The following is a 21,310-nucleotide window of genomic DNA, read 5'->3' as shown; positions in this document are numbered from 1 at the left end:
GCAGCCCTCTCAGCAGAGCACCGGCCTACACCTGGACCACACCTGGGCTGTTGCACCTGGGCAGGTCACACCTGTGCCCAGAGAAGCCCGTTCACCAGCCCCCATCTGTCCACACCCCACTTCTGTCGGTTCACACTTTACTCCTGGCTATCAATTCCTCAGGTAGTCCTGCATACTAACCCCATGCCAATACGCAGTCCAGAGAATGCAGCAGGGGAGCCTCCATCTCTGTGTTGTGTAGAGAGGCACTAACAATGACCAGGAGGCAGAAGCCATTCCCCAGAGGCACCATATTTCCCTTAATTAATGAATTACATTAGGGCGCTACACTACACTGTGGCATTAAGGCATAGGTGAGACCCTAAGCTTTTTTTGGGGCCACTAACTCAAAAGCCTCTACCCAGAGTTCCTCAGATATAACATGAGAATTCAGGCCAGGAACACTGTGCAAGGGTTTCTGGTTATGTTTGATGCAGACAACACAGTGAAGCTTCCATATCAGCCTGAAGAGTGTAAGCTCACAGTCAGTGACTGTGCCCATCACCCTGGGGTTTTAGCCATCCTGGGCACTATATGCACTGACCAGACTATCCCTCTGCCTGCTGGCCCGAACATGGCCTAGCTCTAAGGCAAACACAATGGGGACACTCCACATCCAAGAGCTGGCCTTCACTCTGCTGCACCTCACATTTAAACTGGCAACTGATGGCTGTCTAACTCAGCTCCTGACATTTTCAAACTGCTAGCATGGGATTGTGAGAGGAGGCTGCCATGCTCTCCTTCCATCCCGGTAATCAGAAAGCAATTCTTTCAAAAAAAAAAAAAAGGAGAAAATGTGAAGACATGTTCCTTCTTCTAGGAACATCTTCTAGGGATCCACCACATGGGCTCCTAGCTGTTCTAGAGCCATTGTTTAAACACTTCCTGGATATGCACATCCCGTAGGCTGATGTTCACATATGGCTCTCCTGCTGTACAGAACGTAAGCCGTCTCCCTCCTGACTCCTTCAAAGACTCAGGCTTCTCAGTGGCCTGAGAAGGACCACAAACCTTCCAACAATAAGCCTTGGCATATGTTCGGCCCAGCAAGCCACTGTTAAACTGCTTCATCCTCTGTCACATGCACCTGACCACAAGGAAGGCCTGAGCCCCCAGAAACTCAGATGGAGACACGCGAGCACTTCATCACAGTATCAAGGTCCTTTCAGGAGCCAGTGCTGTGCTGAAGACAGGCTAATGGATGGCGTTTCTGTCCTACACAAAGATCAGAGGGACTCGTGCTTAGGAATCTGCAACAGAGTCTAAAACTAATCGCCTCCCTGTGTGGCCCCCATGTGGTCATCTGAGGCACTCTATCACAGAGCTCACCCTTCTCACAGATCCCAACTCAGTGTCACATGTTTCAGTCAATGGAGGAGAGGAAGTAATTGCATCATCCTTCTGTGACAGCTTGGGGTTTATCATGGGGTTACATCCTTAGCAGACTCTTAATTCAACCGATGTGATGGAACCAGCCTCGGTAATCAGAGAGCAATTCTTTCAGAAAAGGGAGAAAATGTGAAGACATGTTCCTTCTTCTAGGCTTGGTAGGAAGGGCAAGGCTACAGCAATGCCTACGAGGGCTCCAGCTAAGTTCCAGCAATCACCAACAGATACAAGAGGGTTCAAGTCCTGGATTCTAAGAAATAACACTAAGACGCGGTTTTCCAAACAGTTTGCTGTGTTTCACTGACTTTCCTAATGGACTAGCACGGGGGTGTCAAAGAAGAAATGTGGCTGGAAAGATAGCTCACAGTTAAGCACGCCCGCAGAGGAGCTGAGCTTAGTCCGCGGCATCTACACAGGGCAGCTTACAGCAGTGTGCAACTCCAGCCCCAGGAGATCTGACGTCTGAAGCTGCCTCCACCGAAGCTGCATTCACATCCACAAACCCACACTCACACACACACACACACAGACACGCAAGTCAAAGTAAAATCTTTAAAGACGAGGAAGAGAGGCACGAGAAAGAGGAGCAAGGAACGGGTGCACTCCCCATCCCGGAGGGAAGCAGGAAATGACTTTCTCTGAGATCTGTTCCATGATGTTCTCCAGGGGCAAGCTCAGGTGAAAGAAACGGCCAAGGAGCCATTGACATCACTGTGAATGACAGCCATGTCCTACAGCAATCCAGAGCAGGTGCTGCGCGCTAGGCATTTCCCTTGAAAACAAACACTGATAACGCGGCCCATTACTCACAGTCCTGAGAGGATCTATGGCGGAAGGTAAATCGAAGGTGACTCCGGTTCACGTCCTCGATGGGGATGGCCACCTTGAAGAATCGGACAGGGATGTGAGTGCCTATCCCAACACCTTCCAGCAAGAAGTGCTTAATTCAACCTAGTTATCAGCACCAGGATAAACATTCAGGCCCCAGAGAAATGAAAACACCGTCTATCTTATCCGTATATGATTTCTGCCAAAGGCAAAATGTCTTTTGAAAATTTAAACAAGATAATATTGTGAAGGACACCAAGCCAACTCGGCTAGACAGCCAGATATTTTTTTGTGTTAACACTCAGATGCACACTGCTCAGATTCTATTTTTGAAAGCCGTTGTCTTCATTGGAGCCGCTACATAAAGGTACCTACATTCCACCGGCAGCTGCATCAAGAAAGCTTTCCTGTTGCATTCTGGCCAAAGAACAAGGCCTCGTGTGTGTGGCCTGTAAGCAAAGGCTGCCCCTGATGTTCATGTCAGCATCTAAATTCCAGGGGCCAGGCTTTACTTCCTGTAATTCAGGTTTGTAGGGTAGGGGCTGGGGTGGTGGTAGTGGTTACACCTGACAGTGGAGTACCATGGTGCCATGAGCCGCCCCATGACAGCCCTGTGACAAAGTCACAGAAAGCAGACCCAGTTCTCAAGAATAACCTCCGCACATTGACGTCCCTGCTTCTCCCTATGTGGTGCAGGGGCAGAAGGCCACACCCACACCAGACTCGGGGAGAGAAAAACAATAGCCATCTTGAGGATGTGGCAGTTCCTCTCCATCCAAGTCCTCTTTTTCCACTTGAGGGAGATGAGGGTAACTATAGTAGAATTCCTTGGGTGGGACCTTGACAACCTTGAGCAACTTTGCTTTGTGTGGTGTGAGGGAGGATTTCACAGCCAGTCCCCGGGGATGAAATGACCATAGAGATGCAATACCTTAAGGGTCTCGAACCAACGAGGCTGCTTCACTTGGTAATAAATCACTGATTTGTACTCAGAGATGGCCTCGTCGCCAGCACCGGGGAAGATCACGTGCTTTAGGAAAAGGCACAAAAAGAGTTCATGGTAAGAATGCTGAGGTGGCTCAGTGTTTGCTAAAGGCTCTGGATGCCAAGCCCAACAACCAGAGTTCAATCCCAGGACCTGCATGGTGGAAGCTGAGAACTGACTCCTGTATGTGTAGGCATGTACACACACACACACACACACACACACACACACACACACACACACATGAGTAATGGTTTTATTTATTTAGTTTTTAAAAGTGTTAACATTTGATCCCAGAGTGTCTGCCCCTACGTATTCCTGTTGCACCCACCAAAGGAGAAGAGATAGTCAGTCAAGCAGGTTGCCAATAAACCATTGCATTTGGTCCCCAGAATGAAGGGACAGGTCTGCCTGTGCTAGTGGTCGGTCTACACAATAGCCTCAGACCCTGGAGGTACAGACAATTATGAAAACAGGGGACAAACCTTGACTGCCACTTCTGTCCCCTCCTCAACTCGCTTCAAATTACAATCTGAGCACACTTGCCTGATTTACTCAGCAGGACTAAAGGAAAAAGTTGTCCACCGAATAGGTGGTAGCAAGATTCATTCCTCTAGTCGTGAGGATTGCCTATCAAACTTCAACCAGATTCATACAATTAATACTCAAGGTACCGGGGCAGTATACCTTAAGGCTTCTAGAGACATAAGTGACACCAGACGAGGCCAGACAGGGAGAAGCAATGCGAGCCCTGTGACACACAGCTGAGCTCGAGCACTGCCCAGCAATTGCTGTCTAGTCCAGTGGTGCCTAGAGGGACACCCCTCTGCTCATCAGAGGGAACCCCAGCCCACGGGCCACTCTGACGGAATCTGCTGGCTGCTTTGGCCATGAAGAGGAGGTACTGGTCACTTAGGGGAGGTGAGAGATAAGACAGATGATCCTTAAAGTCCACCTCATTCTCTGACCCTGAGCAGATGCCTATTCCTCAGACTCCATTACCTCATCTCTCAAATGTTGAAAGTCTCTGACCTACCTCTGTGGGGAAATAAGGCCCCTTTATAAGTCTGAGCAAGAAATGTGGTCAAAACCTAGAGGGATCTCCTGAGACAGGCTGATGACCTGGATCCCCAGGACACAATGGCAAGCAGGGAAAGGGAGGTGAACACCAACACACATCCCAACATATGGCACAGCCAACCAAAGACACCTCAGTTCCTGCAGCAGAGCCAAGGTGGACATTTACAGAGCTGAACTTGAACCCTACAGCCAAGACTCAGAAAAAAGAGATACCTCCAATCGCTTCCCATCTTCATCATAGACAGACACCGTCACCTCCACATTCTTCGCGGTTGTTTTACTGCCTTTATCAAAATCCCCTTGAACTAATGTCACATAGATATCATTTCGAACATCACCTGGGGGAAAATTATATCTTTAATAGCAATCCATCATTCATAGCATAACTGTGAATTTAGCCAAATTGTCGGAAGCACTTATAAATACTGCATTAGATGGTTCTGAACTATTTCCTACAAAACAGTCTGGGCTTCTAAGGCATGGCAAAAGCTATTTGCATCAACTTTGTCTCTGCACCTCTGTGAGGTATTGAGAGTGGCCCCAATGCCACTGATGGAGCTACAAGGACCTAGACCCTTTGGAGCATCCCATGATCAATAGAGACCTTGTAAGCTTCCCAGGGACTATCACTGTGTCCTCAGAAGCCAGCACACACATGCAAAAGAGAACTAGCATTTCTTTTTGCGAGTTCTCCTTTGCTTCCTTCGAACTGTCTGAATTCAAGTCTTGAATCGAAAGCCAACTGAGAATGAGAACCATGAGGCAGGGACGAGGGGTGGGTCACTGTGTGCTTCTTCTCTTCTAGGAGGTAGCTGCCAGGGAACAAGTGGGAAGAACAAAACAAAACTATAGGAAGCAAACAGAATTTTGCAAGGGGCAGGAGTAGGTTTTTGTTTTTTTTTTTTGTTTTTATGACAGATCACTTGTCACCCAGAATGGCCCCCAATTTACAGCAATCCTGCCTCAGCCTTCCAAGTGCTGGGATATCAAGGGTATAGCACCACATAAACCTCATGCATTTTAGTATAAAGTGGACCTTTAATTATAGTGAGGGCAGATTAGAACAAATGAACTTAGAGTCTTCTTTCTGTTGAGAACATGTGATCCAGGAAAGCTGCAAGCTTCCTTAGCCTCATGATGGAGAGGAAGCGTTATTACTGATCTTCTAACTGGTCCTCAGGCTGCCTGGTGAGACCCTCACCCAATCCAGCTCTGCACAGAAAAGCAGACAGTGAATCGGACCCCAGTTGTGCTTAAGGATGGGGACTTCTTAAGGGGAAAAAGCCTTTTCCTGTTTTCTTGTTTTGTTTTTTGTTTTTTTTTTATTGTGCTTTTTAAAAAAATTGCTCTATTTTGGCTTTTAATGGATCCAACTATTAAATTAAAGTTGCATTTAAAAGTCATTATTGTAATGGTCCCAGTGGGTTGCTCGACAGCCATGGTAGCTGCTCAAAAGAGGGGAACCATAGCTGCCATGGCGGATTCTCCCCACAAGAGAGGTTAAAAAGATTTGAGCGCGAGCCCAGGGCTGCAGGAAGCAAGACTTTGCACCTAAGACCTACCCCTATTAGCTGTGAGACCTCAGATCAGTCCCTTCACACCCTGGGCTAAGACGGCACTCAACAGCTGGACTGGTTTGGCGCACCTCAACTGTACGTTTCTTAGCCGGAAATTTCTATTGAAACATAAAAATCATAATCTTCACCTGCATGCATATGTGCACACAGGTGTATGTGCAGCTGTGGAGGCCAGAGGACAGTATCAACTGTAAAATACAACCATCCACCTCGCATTTCAGGACAGTTTCTCACTGGCCTAGACCTCATCCATTCATAGAAAGAAAGAAAAAGAAGACACCATTTGCAGTGGTTAAACCCTAATGAAGGGTACCACATAGACTTTCAGCCAAGGCTAGGCACCCGTGAAGTAGACATTAGTTGCTAGAAGCTGTTGAGGGTTTGTCTTTTATTGTATATTGTAATGCTGATTATGGGCGGTGCCCCCCCCAAGACCTGGTGTCTGCACTTAGACTCTGTGACCCTGCCCAAGTTAGTTTTGATTGGTGAGTAAAGATGCTGACAGTCAATAGCTGGGCAGAAGAGAAAAGATGGAGTTTAGGTTTTGCAGGCTTGGGAGAGAGGAGGACCACGAGGAAGAAGAATGTGCAGGAAAGGAGAAAGAAGAAGCTGCCATGAGTTAAGGGTCAAGAGAGTGTGGCACTGAGGGCTGCCCTATTGGAGTTAAGAGCAGTATGGATGGAACACAGTAAATATAAGTAATAACTCGGGGCTATCGGTAGGAATATAGATCCTAACGGCATGGAGGGTAGACGGCTGCCCAGCTAGTGTGCTGCTTAAGTCTTATTAAAAATAGAAAGGCTGAGTGTGCCTTTCATCCGGGAATTCAACTACCAAAGGCAGGGTAGGAACCCGAGGCCAGGAGTTAAATTATTTCTACTATAAGAAGATGTGACTGGATGCTTTCATCTTTCCAGCTCCACGGATACCATGGCTTCTCCCCTGCCTCAGGCCCTGAAAGAGGATCCAGAGTAGTATGGGTCATGGGCATGTAGAAGGATCAACAGGGGTGTGGTAGCACAGGCTGTCCCACTGTGCAAAGATGCTTCCACAAAGTAGAGAAGAAGGAATAACACAGAGGGGCCACTGAACTAAGTATGGGAGCATGGCAGGAGAACTCCAACACTGTGGACTTGGTGCCATTGGCGGGCCAGTGCTTACTCAGCCCACAGAGACCAAGGGTAACACACTCCAGCTTGAGTCCCTTGCTAGCAGCCACTCAGCATGTGGAATCTTGTCTTGACCAGAACCATGGTCAGCACCATGGGTTCTCCAAAAGTCGATCGTGGGATAACTCAAGAACTCTGCTATCCCAAGTTCAAAGAACTTTGCAAGCTTATCTACAACAAGGGGAAATCTACCAGCACGAGGAGGAAATTCCCAGTGGTCCCAGTTGGGATGGTTAGGGTTCAGGGTCTACTTGACAGGCTGATAGACTAGAGTCTCCAAGACAGTGGGCTCTTGTTGTACCTGTGAGAGATTATTTTAATCATGTAAGCTGGTGTGGGAGGACCTACATTAACTGTGGGTGGAACCATTTCCTGGGCAGCGCTTCCCAAACTCTATGAAACAGATTAAACCAAGCAGTAGCTTGCATTCATTGCTCTCAGGTCTGCAGCAGAGGCCATGTCTGTTGACCATGGTGTGGCTTGACCCCACTTTCAATGCCCATTGCCCACATGATTTGGGGCTATGGTTTAATTTTGATTGGAATTAGTCAACACCACTCTTAAAGTGTCCAAGCTCCCTATGTGGACCACACCAGACAACACAAATAAACATTTGCTGCAAATCAAATGATGCCTTAAGGATGAACACAAACACATATCCCAAGCACAGATATCAATAGCAATATCACATTATGGATATAGATATATTTAGAAATGAGAAAGTGTTTTAAATATAAAAGAAAAATGTTCATGTATTAATTCATGCAGCTTAAAATACATGGCTGAGCTGGAGTTACATCAGTGTGGTAATGAACACCCCTGAGCAGGTCCCAAGGAAAGCATCATCCTTCTGAACTGCTTGGCATTGGCCTGGGTATCTGACTCACCCTTCCTTCCTTCCTTCCTTCCTTCCTTCCTTCCTTCCTTCCTTCCTTCCTTCTTCCCTCCCTCCCTCCCTCCCTTCCTTCTTCTTTCTTCCTTCCTTCCTTCTTTCCTTTGGTCAAATAACTAATTTTATGCTTACTGGGTGTCCATCCCTCCTCACATGTAAGCTTTGTAATAAAGGAGAATCCTAATCCTACCAGAAGCCCAGAGATCAAAATGTGTATCCAACCACTGTGTTTGGTCTCAGCCCTTGAGCACTATAGTTATTCTTAACAACCCTGAGCCTGCCAACGTACAGCCACATATTCTATAGCGTCTCTACAAGAGTTCTTGCACATTCCTATCCATACATCACTCGTCATGGCTAGTGACCTCTGCATGGAGCTCAAAGGCCATGAGAGAGGCTAGCCTTACCTGGCATGATGATCTCTGGAAACCCAGTCTTGCGGGCCACAGCTGTGGTCCTGTCCACCAAGTGAGGAAACTCCTTCCGAATCTGATGGATGTCTCCAGGAAGTAATTTCAAGGTTACCCACAAACCTGGAAAAACAAAGTCATGTTTATCTCAAGTGTGTGGCTAAAGATAATTTCAGTGGCTGAAAAACTTTTAATCTACAGAGCAGCATCGTAAACAGAAATATTCAGGCAATTGTCTGGGCAAGAGGCACCCAGCACAGTGGCACAAACTCAGTCCAGGTACAAACTTTGCCTGTGAGATCAAACAGTAAGTCTGTGAGATGGAAAGGAAGTGGATGCTCTATGTGCCAAGGACAACTGGTTCTTAGGACTTATCTCAATTTAGGAAAACTCAGAAGGTGGCACTTATGATAAAGGCTGAGAAAGGCAGGAAGAAACTTAGAGGCTCACACCCACCATGGAGGTCTGCATCTGGAGACCAGTGAGGACCATGATACCATGAGGAGGTCCAGAGGGCTCAAGAGGAAGCCAGGGCTCTGACCTGAAAATAAGCCAGCAGCTGCAGGTAGAAGTTAAAGGAAAATACTGAGTCAGGAGAGGCTGCAGGCCAGCACTTGAGCCTAAGATGGTGGATAGGTTTAGAAAGATCAACAGGGGTGTCAAACCACAGAATTCAGGAAAGACAAAGAGTAAGAAAGGTGGCTCTCAGAGCACCTGCTGTGGACATCCTTAGAAAGTGCTCTGCACCATTCTCCAAATGAAAGCGAGCTCCAAGTGGCATTCTAAGGAACACACAGTCTGGGAGAGAAAGTCCCAAAGCATGTGTGAAAGGATCTTTCCACTTGCAGCTCATGCTGAAGAGGAGCTGGAGAGAATGACAGAGCAGGAAATGTGTCATCCACATGGACAAAGTGTGAAACTCAAATGGGAAGGGGAGTGGGGGTGGAAATGAGCAGCAAAGAGGTCCCTGTGGCCCCTAGGTAAAAAGGGCGGGGCAAATGCTGGTGAGAAAAGAATGAAGCTCAACAGATAACCAGAGAGCAGGAACTACATAGAGTAGAGAAACAGACCTAGGCACAGACACCAGGAACTGCCAGCACAATTTGTCTGGTCCCATTTCTACAAGTTTCCTTTTCCTTTTTCTCTAAGATAGAAAATTCCAGATCATAACAAAGAAAAAAGGGTGCCCAGAAGAGGGGATCTCAATGAATGACACCAGAGGATGGAACCAAGAAAAGGGCACACGTACCATGTCTCAGGAAATGCACTGCATATGTGCACAAAGAACTGTAAAGGACCTGCGTTGTGTTCCCTAACCCATACTCCCAGGAGCTGTCGGTATCTCCACACACCCAGGCTATAAGTAATAACTCGGGGCTATCGGTACCTTTCTGTAACTCACACTAAAGGACAAAAGGCAGCTCTGGGCATGCAGAAAGTTAAAGACCTTCAAGGGGCTGGGTACTTTACAGTCCAACAAACTAAACCTAGTTATACTAAATAACATCAGCGAGGTTGCCTTTCAAATACGCTCACCAACAGCTTGCTCATGAAACAGGATGGATAAGTAGACTATTGGTGACACAGTTCAATTTGTTACAATTGAAACACAGAGATTAGATAGTCCTGATTATATAGTGTTTAAAGTACACTCCTTCCAGGGGAAAACAAGGCCAGTTGTCAAAGAATAAGTATGTTTAGAATTGATGTGTTTCACCAGAATGACAGAACACACACGTGTGTTCAGCATTTCTAACAACGGAAGCAGGTGTGGACGTGAGGATCTGCTGTCGTGCACAACCAGAACTCAGAGGCAGGAACCAGAATCATGTTGGTTAAAGAGAAAAGAACCAAGGGGCCATGGATATGGCTCAGTGGCATGCACAAGACCCTGGGTTCCATCAACCAAAAGAAAAGAGGATGTTCAGGACACTCTGCCTCTGTGACTAGAGAACTGGATGCTACGGAGATGGAATCATCCCAGGGCTTGAGCAATCCCACAGGAGGCACGTGGGGTGGAGAGTGTGGAGAAATCCACTGGTTCTTGCAAAGATTATCATCTCCTTGTCTCCCATTCTGGTCCTCTGGGTCCTCTGAAAATGGGCAGGCATCAGGAGGTACCTGAGTCACTCTGATAGAAACAGGAGCCCACAGGAAGAGCCCAGAACACCCAGCAGTGACTGCCCTGGCCAAGTCTCCTTCAGCTCTCCTAGGAATGACCTAGTTTCTAATGTGAGTGCTGTAGGAAGGGTCATGGTCTAACTAAACCTCACTCAGGGATGCTGTTGGCTTGGTGATGCTGTTGACTCAACATGCAAAGATTACCTTTGCGTTCTCAGTATGGAAAGACTCGGTATGTTCATTCAGAAAGACACATACCCCTTTGAAAGATGCCGTGGACATTCTCGGCTCTCACTCTCAACTGGGATCTGAAACCTCTCTCTACTCTCTGGTAACCCAAGGTAGCAGTTGCTATCAACCCAATCCAGGTACCAGCCAGAGTCCATGCTATTGCTGTGTAGCTCATAGATTCTGGCTGTGATCCATGAGCTTGGCTGTTTTGATGTTGGGCTAACACTATTACTATTTATCCTATGTGAGTCTGTGATAAACACAGCATCTTGAGGAAGCTACAAAAGGAACTGGAGGTCTGTTGGGTTAGGGATTGTTTAGCCAGAAATAAGGGAGCGGTCAGGCCTTGTACTAGCTCCTACCTCTGAGGAGACGCCCTGTGGTTTAAAAATACAGGGCAAATGGGAAGAGCTATAATCTATAAGTGGGGAGTCCTTGGTTCAGTTTAAACTTGCTCCATGTAAAAGACTATAATCCATAAACATTCTAGATGGAGTTGGTCAGAGAATGGGGTAAAGCCAAGACTAACTACAGAGATCTATCTGAGCTCCCTTTTCCAGAACTTTCTTTGGACTCAATAAACACTGCTTGGGACAACAGAAAGGGTTAGTTTGGAAGACTGGGGGCCGAGGGCGGCTGTTCCACTGAGTGAGCCAGATCAAGGAACAACCTGGTGCATGGATTTTTCCTAAATGTAAAAAGCAGGGTTAGGGGCTGGGGATTTAGCTCAGTGGTAGAGCGCTTACCTAGGAAGCGCAAGGCCCTGGGTTCGGTCCCCAGCTCCGGGAAAAAAAAAAAAAAAAAAAAAAAAAAAAAAAAAAAAAAACAAAACTGTAAAAAAAAAAAAAAAAAAAAAGCAGGGTTAAAGTCCCCAATCTCTGAGGGTGACTTACTTTCCTCCATGTAAGAGGAAGGGCTTGATGACCAGTTGGTTTTTGGCAGGTCTCCTGGCCAGCCCAACACCAACTGTCACCAGCAAAAGCTGATTGATTCATTAGCACTGCCAGCAGAAGGTCAGCTGCTTAGACACGTCAGTGTGATATTCAAAATCCTGAAAACAGGAAGAGGAGCAGGAGGGTAGGAAGAAGGAAGGAGGAGGCTACTTGGATGACAGAAACAAGGAGTCACTTCCCCTTTGGGGACAGCGGGGCAATTACAGAACACTGGCAGTTCTGTGTCCAGACAAGAGGACAGGCCAGAGGGGAAGGAAATCAGATGAGGTGAGGCCATGGCTTTTGGGCAGGAGCCACATTCATGGCTGCTGTTGCTGTTACTATGGAATCTGGGTTTGGTTTTAGTTTGACTTGTGGACGTCCTTGCTTATTTGTTCAGACTTTTAACTGGATGGCCTAAGATGACCTTGAACGTCTGATCTCCCTAGCCTCCCAATAGCTAGGCTTATAGGCATGCCCCATCAAAGCCTATTTCCTGTGGTGCTGGGGATAGAACTCAAAGCTCTGTGTATGTCGAGCAGGCACTCTACCAGCCAAGCTATGTCCTCTGCCTTTCAGTTCTTTTAGGTGTGACAGTGGAAAGAGAATGAGGAGCACCAGGAAAGAGGAGGAGTCAAAGGCAGGAGCTGGTTCCTGTGCTGCTGGACTCCTGGGCCCTCTGTTCTTCAGAGATCCCCAGCCCTATCCCACTCCTGCCCTCTTCTACACTCAGCTGGGAGGCTTGTTCCCAGGAAACTACGAAGGTTATTGGTGAGATAGCCTACAGAGCTGCCCATCCAGTAGGAAGAAGCATTACCCAGTCCCACAAGTTCCAACAGGAATACCCCAGCCCAGATTCCCCACACACCCACAGACTGAAACAACAGAGATACACACCTTGTCCCTTGTGGTTGACTTCTTTGGCTGCAATGACTTTGTTTATGACAGTTTGAAGGAAGTCATTCTCCCCTGCCACCCTGGGTGAGAAACGGGATGACATGTTCAGCGGCTTGTGTCGAATGGCGTCGTCCAACGCGAGCCTGGAGGGCATGGGGCAACCAAGACCACAGGAGACAAAGGGGCAGAGAGACCCGTGGGTGACAGTAACAGGGGGACACAAAAGAGCATCGCCACCAAGTATGAGAGAGTTGTCATGAGTCAACAAAAGACAAAGGGCAGGATAGGTGACAAGAGAGACAGGGAAAGCATCGATCAGGAAAATGGTGAACCATAGGAGAGAGGTCCGGCCGAGGAGGGCACCCCACTCCCAGGGAACGTGTGCACAGGGTTCCACTCCATTGCTAATGGACAGTCTGAAGGGGCTGCTCTGAAACTAAAGTGGCTGAGAGATCTTGCATTCAACACTGATGGCCGTTTGCACCACTCAGCTAATGCTGAGCTAGTCGAAGGCAAGGAGAGATGAAGAAGAAAAAAAAAAAGAAAAACAGATCCCTTTTCTCTCCCAAAATAGCCTTCAAGCCTAATGACTTGAGAAGCCCTGCCTTTGGTTCCTCAATGTGATCACAAAAGAGGCTCCAACGGCCACACATGAAGGTGGCTCAGTCCTTGGAGAACTGAATTAATGGCTAGCATGACTGGATGCTGAACCCTGGACATCACTCGAAATACAGGCTATCAACACCCTTAGGCCTATGAGCTCATGCACATGTGAGTAGCCAGCACAGGCAACATGCATCAGGAGAAATACTGTGTGGTGCCACCAAGCACAATGGGAAAAGAGTGCAAAAGCATACATCAGGTACAGAGCATTTAAAATCAATTCAAGGAACAAGGGCTATGTCATCCATCACTTGAGCCAAGCAACTCAAAGGAGCTGAGCGCTGCTCTAATTTATTTCACCAAGTTAAAAAGAGATGAACGAGAGAGTGAGAGAGAATGCACACTGTTTCCCTTCCTAAAACCAACCCTGTGAGGTGATAAATCCATTTTAATGGAGCAAAAAACATTCTCATTAGCATGACATTTCCCAAAGAATGGTTTCTAGGCTTATTTTGCTATGAGAATCATGCTACTTTTTTCTTCTATCGCTGCGGATATTAATCGGTGTAGACATCATCCTCTCGAAGAGCAAGACTCACAGATAACACAACAGGTGAGCATGTGCTAAATGGTTTAAAGTGGACTTCCACTGCCCGAAGGAGGGAAAAGCCCAGTGGCAACACACAGGTGATCTCAAAGGCCAACTGCAAACCGGGAGCCAAAACCTGACAGATCATTTCACCGACTTTTCTAATACCTGAAGTTAATGTTTTGTTTGAGGTTTGGTTTTTGCTGTTGTTGTTTTTGCTGTTGTTGTTTTGGTTTTTTGTTTCCCTATAGAGGGAACAAATGAACAACAAGGAAATTCACTTCATAGGAGGGTTGGACATTCATACATCCTGTAGTCTTGATGAAATTGAAGCCTTAGGAACAGTAGGAAACCCTTTTATTTTTCAAAGGAAAAAAAGAAACTGAGTATTATAATCTGGCAGAAGCGGATTTTGTTTACCACCACTTTGTCAGCCATGTTCCAGGATGGGAATATTTCCTGTGTGTGCTAAAGACGCTTCTGGGTTCTACAGCATGGAGTTATGGATGCTTGCTATGGTGGGATTATCCAGGATAACTGTCTACAGAGATGGAAATGAGCACCTACACGCCTTCTGCAATGGTTACTGCTTATTGTCAACCTGACAGACTCTAGAATCACTTGAGAGATAGAATTCTGGGCATGCACTGGGGAGGTGGTATGTTGAGAGCTATAACTGAGGTAAGAAACCGGCCCATTATGGGTGGCACCATTCCCTGGCTGAGATCCTGGGCTGTATAAAATGGAAAGAGCGAACTGAGCACAAGGATACATTCCGATGAAGGACTGGAACCTTGGACTAAGTTGCATGTGTTAGGATATTTTATCATAGCAAGAGGAAAAGAAACCAAGACACTACCCACTATGGCTACAACCAGCCCTGCAAGGCCCTAACACTTGTAACAGACAGATGTGATTGAAGAGCTACGTTTTAATTCTACTCAACTGTAATTAATATAAAAAGCCACATAGGGCTAGTGGTTAGCAGAGGCCAGACAGAAAAGTAAATGGCAAGCATTTAAGTCACAAGAGACCTCTGCCTCCAATTGCCTGTGGTGAAACATGTGGGACTTGAGCCCAACTTTAGTCTATATGATGTTGAGTTTAAAGTCATTCCTCACAAGACGTAAGATCTTCTATATTGCAGCACAGGGAAGAGTACTCTTTTAATACACAAAAAAGTCTTCATCCTAAACAAGTGTTCTCAAATCTGCAGGGAGTCGGGTGGTCCCTGATGACCTGGGCAAGAGGCAAGAGAAGCCTTTACAACAGGCCTCCCAACAACAGGCTTCCTCCAGACACCCATGCTCACAAGCCTCCCCTATCCCTCAGCCAGCACCTCAAAAGCAATGCTCCCCTACCCACATGAAGCCTAGAAGTCTTTGAATAAAAACAAGATGGAAAAGGAAAGAGGACAGAGGAAACTGCAGAGTCCTGGGGCAGGTCACTCTAACCCCAACTGCTCATTCTCCAAGGCTGTCTCCAGCAATTAACCTGAAGTACCCAGTTCTCTTGCCTCCAGGAAACAGGAGTGAACCGGATCAAGAACCACCCTCACTATAATCACCTTACCCACAGGTTCTAGCTTCAAATCAGAGAATAAGCTCACAAATTGATCCCGTTTGCTTTGCCCATGTTCCCTCGTACTCTCTAAAGATCTCAGATCAGAAGTGGGCAAAGCCTGGAGGAAAGAGAGAGAGAGAGAGAGAGAGAGAGAGAGAGAGAGAGAGAGAAAGGAAGGAATTAAGGAAGGAAAGAAGGAAGAAAAAAGGAAAGAAAGAAAGAAAGAAAGAAAGAAAGAAAGAAAGAAAGAAAGAAAGAAAGAAAGAAAGAAAGAAAGAGCCAAAACCTGCTCATCTGAGCAAAAAAAAAATCAAGACAGAAAAATCAGCAGCCTGCTTACAAGCTTTAAGGTGCTATTTCTCGCTTTACAAAAGAATTCATCATTACTTTGTTTGGTTTCTATTTTAAAAAGCAGCAATCTCTTGTGATGAATCTGAAAGTATTGTATTTTGAAAATGTGAATTGCTACGAGAACAAATCGATTATGTAAAGAAACATGCTCCGTGCAGAATTGTAATCTTTCTACTGATAAGGTAATTCTGGGAACACAAGGAACATCGGGACCATACACAAACCTCATTCCATTGTTCTCACAGTTCCTGATTCCACGTGCCCCAGAGACTGCAGAGATTCCTTATTATTGTAAAGTAAATGAATCCTGACTAGGCTTAAGGAATGACCTTACCGATAAACTATTAACTAGTAAACTATTAACCGTGGGGTCTTCGTGCTGCATTTGGTTAAGGACAGGATTATCTCATACTTACGGCTGGAAGGGGATGAAGTGCTGTTTATCTTCATCGTCCACTTTCCCGTTTATGATGTCTGTTACGTCCATCACTGGGCAAAGAAAAGAACAGAAAGGGTTGTTACAGCTTCAGTGCCACCACTATAGAAAGTCAAAAAAAGACCTAAGGAAGCATAGACCATGCTCTATCATGAACCGTACAGTAGAATCGTCTCACATGTAAGTCCGTTATTGCAGGATACTTGACAGACAGACTAAGTCATCTGAACATGTTGGCCCCAGTGGGCAAGGAGCTCAAATACACAAGTCTACTGAATAATTTCCTTTGCCTGTTCCGAGGGGGTCACTCTAGGGATCTGCTGCCCAACACAAAGTCTTGCATGAAGGAGCTATTCTGCATCAAGGGGCACCTAAGTGTGTGTGTGGGGGGGGGGAGCTCAAGTGCGATAAGAAACGGCTCTTAGATTCATTTCACTCTTTTAACTTAATTTTGAACAGCACTTCCAGCAAGCAGCTACCTACTCATAATAACATAACACGCTGTAATAGTTAATACTGACTCAACAGATCCCAAGTCACCTAGGAGACAAGCCTACACACACACACACACACACACACACACACACACACACACACACACACACACTTTCAAGAGTTTAACTAAATTCCCTCAGCTTCTGAGCATGTCTGTGAGGGACCATCTAGACAGATAAATTTAGGTGGGAAGACTGGCCATCCATGGGCCCAGGGTCCTGAACTGAAGTGAGCTGAGCACAAGCATTCATCATACACTGCCTCACGGTCTTAGCACCTGGCCTTCTCGGTGGCATCTTCATGCCATCCACACCATGGTGGACTGGATTCTCAAGACAGAAGCCAAAACAAGCACCCACTTCCTTACGTTCCTTCCGTATCAGGTGCTTTTCCATAGCAACGAGAAAAGTGACTCAGACACAGTCTAGCAATAACATAATGACAAAATGAAACAATTGGCCAAGAGCAGGTCCCTGTGTCAGTTGGACACTCGGGGTTGACCCTCACTTATCTGCTGGACATTGAGGAAACCGAGGCACACAGACAAGAACGAACAGACATCCCAAAGCCACAGGGCTAACAACATCTCACCATCTCGGCTCCCTGTATTTTCTCCCTTGTCTTCACCGGTGTGGCCCAGGCTCACCAACCTCCACACTGGCTACCTTAAATGAGAGACTAGCTCTCCTGGCATTCAGGTCTTTGCTCTGGGCAACTTTCTGTCTTCCTAACCACAGCCAAGCACAGCTCAAAAACTGGAAAGGTTCTCTACCATATCCTTCCCTACCCACACATCTGAAAGAGTGGTACAGGTCTTTCCTAGTTTCCCATACTGAAACTACAGGTAAGGTTCATTTCTACACAACCATACTCAGTTCTGTGGTAAAAGTGTGAAGGTTCCCCTCAGGCCCACGTCCTTGATGCTTGGTCCCCAGCTGGTGGCACGATTTTGGAAGATTGTGAAACTGTTAACAAATGGAGTCCTGCTGAAGTAAGTGGGTCACTGGGAGCAAGCCTTGAGGTTTTATAGACTGGTCGCTCTTCCTGTCTGCCACCTTGCTTTCTGACAGTGGAAACAGTGTCACCAGCTGCCTCAGATTCCTACTTCCTTGATGTCTCCCCACAGTGGAAGTCTGTACCCTGAAGACTGGAAGTCAAAATAAACCCTTCCTTATTTATGCCACCAGATAGGATATTTGTCACAATAAGAAAATTAACTATCAGCATAAAGGTCTACAGAAAGAAAGGCCATGTTTCATCTCCTGTACTATGGCAGAGCCCAGGAGGCCACTGGGGAAACAATCACACACAGTTCACTAAATCAGCAGGTCTGTGGGTCTAAGAACCAACACATGCGACCTGCGATGCAGGGAAATGCACCCGGATGACTGGAGCACTGGCCAACGGCTGCTGAGAAGGAGGCCTGGCAAAGATCAGGTCTTCACTTGGGATCTAGGGGACTCACAGCAGGGATCCAGCATAAGGTCACATGCACACGTGCCCAAGCCCATCTTTTCACTACCAGCTCAGAATCAAGAAACAGAGAGTTTCTATAGCAGTCCCTTCAAACAGCCATGTCCAGGGCAGTTAGGATGAACACATCAGACCATCCACTCACAATCATATGGTTGGCTTTTCTATCTCCATGGAGACCCCTCTCTCTCTGTCACAGATCTTATCTCGTCAGCTAATTGTAGCTCTTCCACATTACCTGCCACCCTTGCTAACTGTCCAGAGTCCTGCCCCAGAACATACCTAGGCTTATGGAGAATTTGCAGGAACATACACAGCAAAGAAGCAAGGCAGGAGCTAAGACCACATACACATGTGGAAAACAGCCTTTGTCCAGCTTACTGTTAACTAATGATCACACCTCCAAGACCACCAATCGTTAGCCTCATGAGAAAGTATCAAAGGCACAAGACTTTCTTCAGGGCTCATCCAGGACAAGCTCTGTGGCCAGGAAGAACTCACTGTGGTCTGGATGGGGTAAGGCACTTTCTCAGTATTATTTCTGTGGCTGCAATAAAATACCCTGACAAAAAGCAACAAAGAGGAGAAAGGGTATACTGGACTTACAATTCCAGGTTACAGTCCATGCATGATAGCACAGAAGTCCGAGTGGAAGGAGCTATAAACAGCTAGTCACATCATATCCACAGTCCAGCACAGTGACAAAACCAAAACAGGCCTGCAGGCCTGATTACTCGATTGCTTGTTTGCTTGCTTGCCTGCTTGCTTGCTTGCTTGCTTCTGTTATATAGTTAATGAACCTCTGCCTAAGGAATGGTACTACCCACAGTGGGCTGGTTGTTCCCTTATCAATTAAAAACCAAAATAATCCCTGCTAGACATGCCCACAGTTCTCTGTCACAGGTCTCATCCAGGCTAATTTCTTCTAGGTAATTCTTCCAAAATAATTCTAGGTTATAACAAGTTGACATTTAGAGCTATCCGTCACAGATTGCCAAAACAGGAAATGAAATGGCCAACCCCAGAGTCTCTACATCCAGTCATCTACAGTCAGCATGGGGTCTCCACCTGGGAGGAAGGGTGTACGTACTGTGATAGGGACAAGGAAAGAAGCCATTATCGAAAATGTCCATTCTAGTTGCAATCAACAGGATCATGTGCATGGCAGACCCAGAAACAAGGGCACAGCAGGGTGCAGGGATATGGAGAGGAAGACAGAAAGGGAGAATCAGAAATATAGCACAAAGAAAACAAGAGACAAGATAGAGAAGCAGGCTTCAAGGGAGAGGGAGAAAGAAGGACCTGCAGCTATAGCCGTTGATGACGTGACGCATCCATGCAAGTTGCTCACAGCATTGGGCACAAAACAGGAGACATTGAGGACCACATGTGCGCTCTCATTCAATAACCTTATCAGAGGGGCTTCCCTATAACCAATCATATTGGATGCTTAGATTCAAGAGCACTCACCACACCCTGAGTCCCAGAGAACTGCTAATGTGAGTGCAAAGCTGTTGATGGTAGACCCCGACGTTAAGCGTCTCAGTATGTAAAGGTTGCTCATACAAACTGAGCACACCACAGTGCCCTACAAATAGTGAAGCTGGTAAAAGGAGACCAAGACATGAAAAAAGCCAACAAACAATCAAAATGACCTCACACTGGTTAGTGTGATGCTGCTCTTGTCTTATATAGTTCTCTGGACATCGAGCCAGGGCTGCACAGAGGGACTGATTTCCCCAGCTAGGTATTCCCATAAAAGCAGGGAGAAGTTTAGAAAAAAAGGCACACCAAAAATAAAGTTGATGTGCTACCCTGGCTGTGTCAAATTATGAATGATTTATTTAATTATCTTTCTTTTCCATAAAATTTCCATGGTTTTCCCACCACTGTCAATCACTTCCGCATTATCAAATGTTTTAACAGAAAGGATCATGACATATTATTTTCAATAAAAGACTAAAACCTGTAGGCTTAAAGGTGCATGAATGCCTTTCTCATTTTAAAAGTTCTAGCTCTGTTGACACAGATGAGCAGAGATTGTTCTGGAAAAAGCCTCAAAATTAAATCTGTGCATGTGGACATAGAAGCTGCATATGAATGGGCAGAATCCCAGTACCAATTAAGTCAGTCTTCTTCCTTGAGTATGAGGAGGGGGTTCCTAACAAGAATGGGAACCTGGATCTGGGAGGTGTTCTGTGGGAGACCAAAGTCTGGGCCAGGAAAGGAAAGCATGAGCAGAGCATTCTGAAGACCAACACATAAGGAAGGGGACCCGGCAGGTTGGAGCACTGCCACTTGCCAATAAGAAATTTAAGAAACCTGGGCCCACGGAGGCTCAGAGAGACTAAATCACCAACCAAACATCATACAGGGACTACACCTAGGATCCTTACTCATTTATAGCAGATGTGCAGGTTGGTCTTCCGGTGGGCCCCCTAACAAATGGAGTACAGAGGCTGTCTCTGACTCTGTTACCTACCACTGGATCCCCTTCCCCTAGCCGGAAGAGAACTCACTAATTCCTGCTGTGACTTCATGTTCCATGAAGGGGTAGTAGGTTCCGATTCTCGTAGGAGAAGTGAGGAAGTAATGAGGGGAGGGATTTGTGAGGGTGGAACTGGGAAGAGAGAAGGGAGAAGAGCTGCAACTGGGATGTAAAGCGAATTAATCAATCAATTAATTAATAAAAAAAGTCTACACAATAAAAGTACAGGATAAAATATTCACCCTCAGTCTCAGGGCAGAAAGCAGAAATATAAGTAGATGCTCCAGATAGTAAGTCAGAAAGCTGGTCCTCAGGTGACTGCAGAGGCCAGAGTGCGGTGCTGGGAGGCAGTACAAAGGAGCCTGCACTGGGCCTGAGTAGGTGAGAACTGCTGTGAAAGCAGCAGAGGTCCCTCTCTGAGGCCATGAGAATGAACACTTGTATATCCAGGCAAGGGATGGTGCAACTGCCTAAAATTACAGGCCTCCAAGGGCCTCTGCAGCAATTCATGTGGGAACTGCACAATACTGTAGCGTGCAGGGTCCCACCAGCCAATCAAACAGCAGAAAGGACGAGGCTCATCTCTCAAGAATTTGAGCAGCAACAGGCTGGAGAGGCTGGAGTTTCTGTCCCGTGATTGGTTTCCAGCAGTCCTGAGTCTGCAGAGTACCACAGAGAGGAGACAGGGGACACTGATGCAAGTGAGCACCAGTGACCAGTGGGCCTCAGGAGAGCGGACAGTAATGGTCTCACAGCCAGAGA

At 46.5% G+C, this 21,310-nt stretch overlaps 1 protein-coding gene across 2 annotated transcripts in view; it reads right to left on the bottom strand.

The window, feature by feature from the left end:
- Positions 1-21,310, bottom strand: part of Dock1 (dedicator of cyto-kinesis 1) — a 516,616-nt gene that overhangs the window by 400,584 nt on the left and 94,722 nt on the right. The window contains exons 11-16 of one of the 2 annotated variants that reach the window (XM_063263800.1): positions 16,073-16,145; positions 12,551-12,693; positions 8,367-8,492; positions 4,535-4,659; positions 3,188-3,286; positions 2,239-2,311 (exon numbers count right to left, since the gene is read on the bottom strand). In XM_063263800.1, the coding sequence (XP_063119870.1) occupies positions 2,239-2,311; positions 3,188-3,286; positions 4,535-4,659; positions 8,367-8,492; positions 12,551-12,693; positions 16,073-16,145 (639 nt within the window). The remainder of the gene's footprint in view (positions 1-2,238; positions 2,312-3,187; positions 3,287-4,534; positions 4,660-8,366; positions 8,493-12,550; positions 12,694-16,072; positions 16,146-21,310) is intronic. The other variant, NM_001143858.1, reaches the window with a different exon arrangement.

Source organism: Rattus norvegicus, chromosome 1 (genome assembly GCF_036323735.1).
Source record: "Rattus norvegicus strain BN/NHsdMcwi chromosome 1, GRCr8, whole genome shotgun sequence".
In the NCBI taxonomy this organism is placed as follows: domain Eukaryota; kingdom Metazoa; phylum Chordata; class Mammalia; order Rodentia; family Muridae; genus Rattus; species Rattus norvegicus.
The sequence above is the reverse complement of the archived record's forward strand: the minus strand, read 5'-3'. Positions and strand labels throughout refer to the sequence as shown.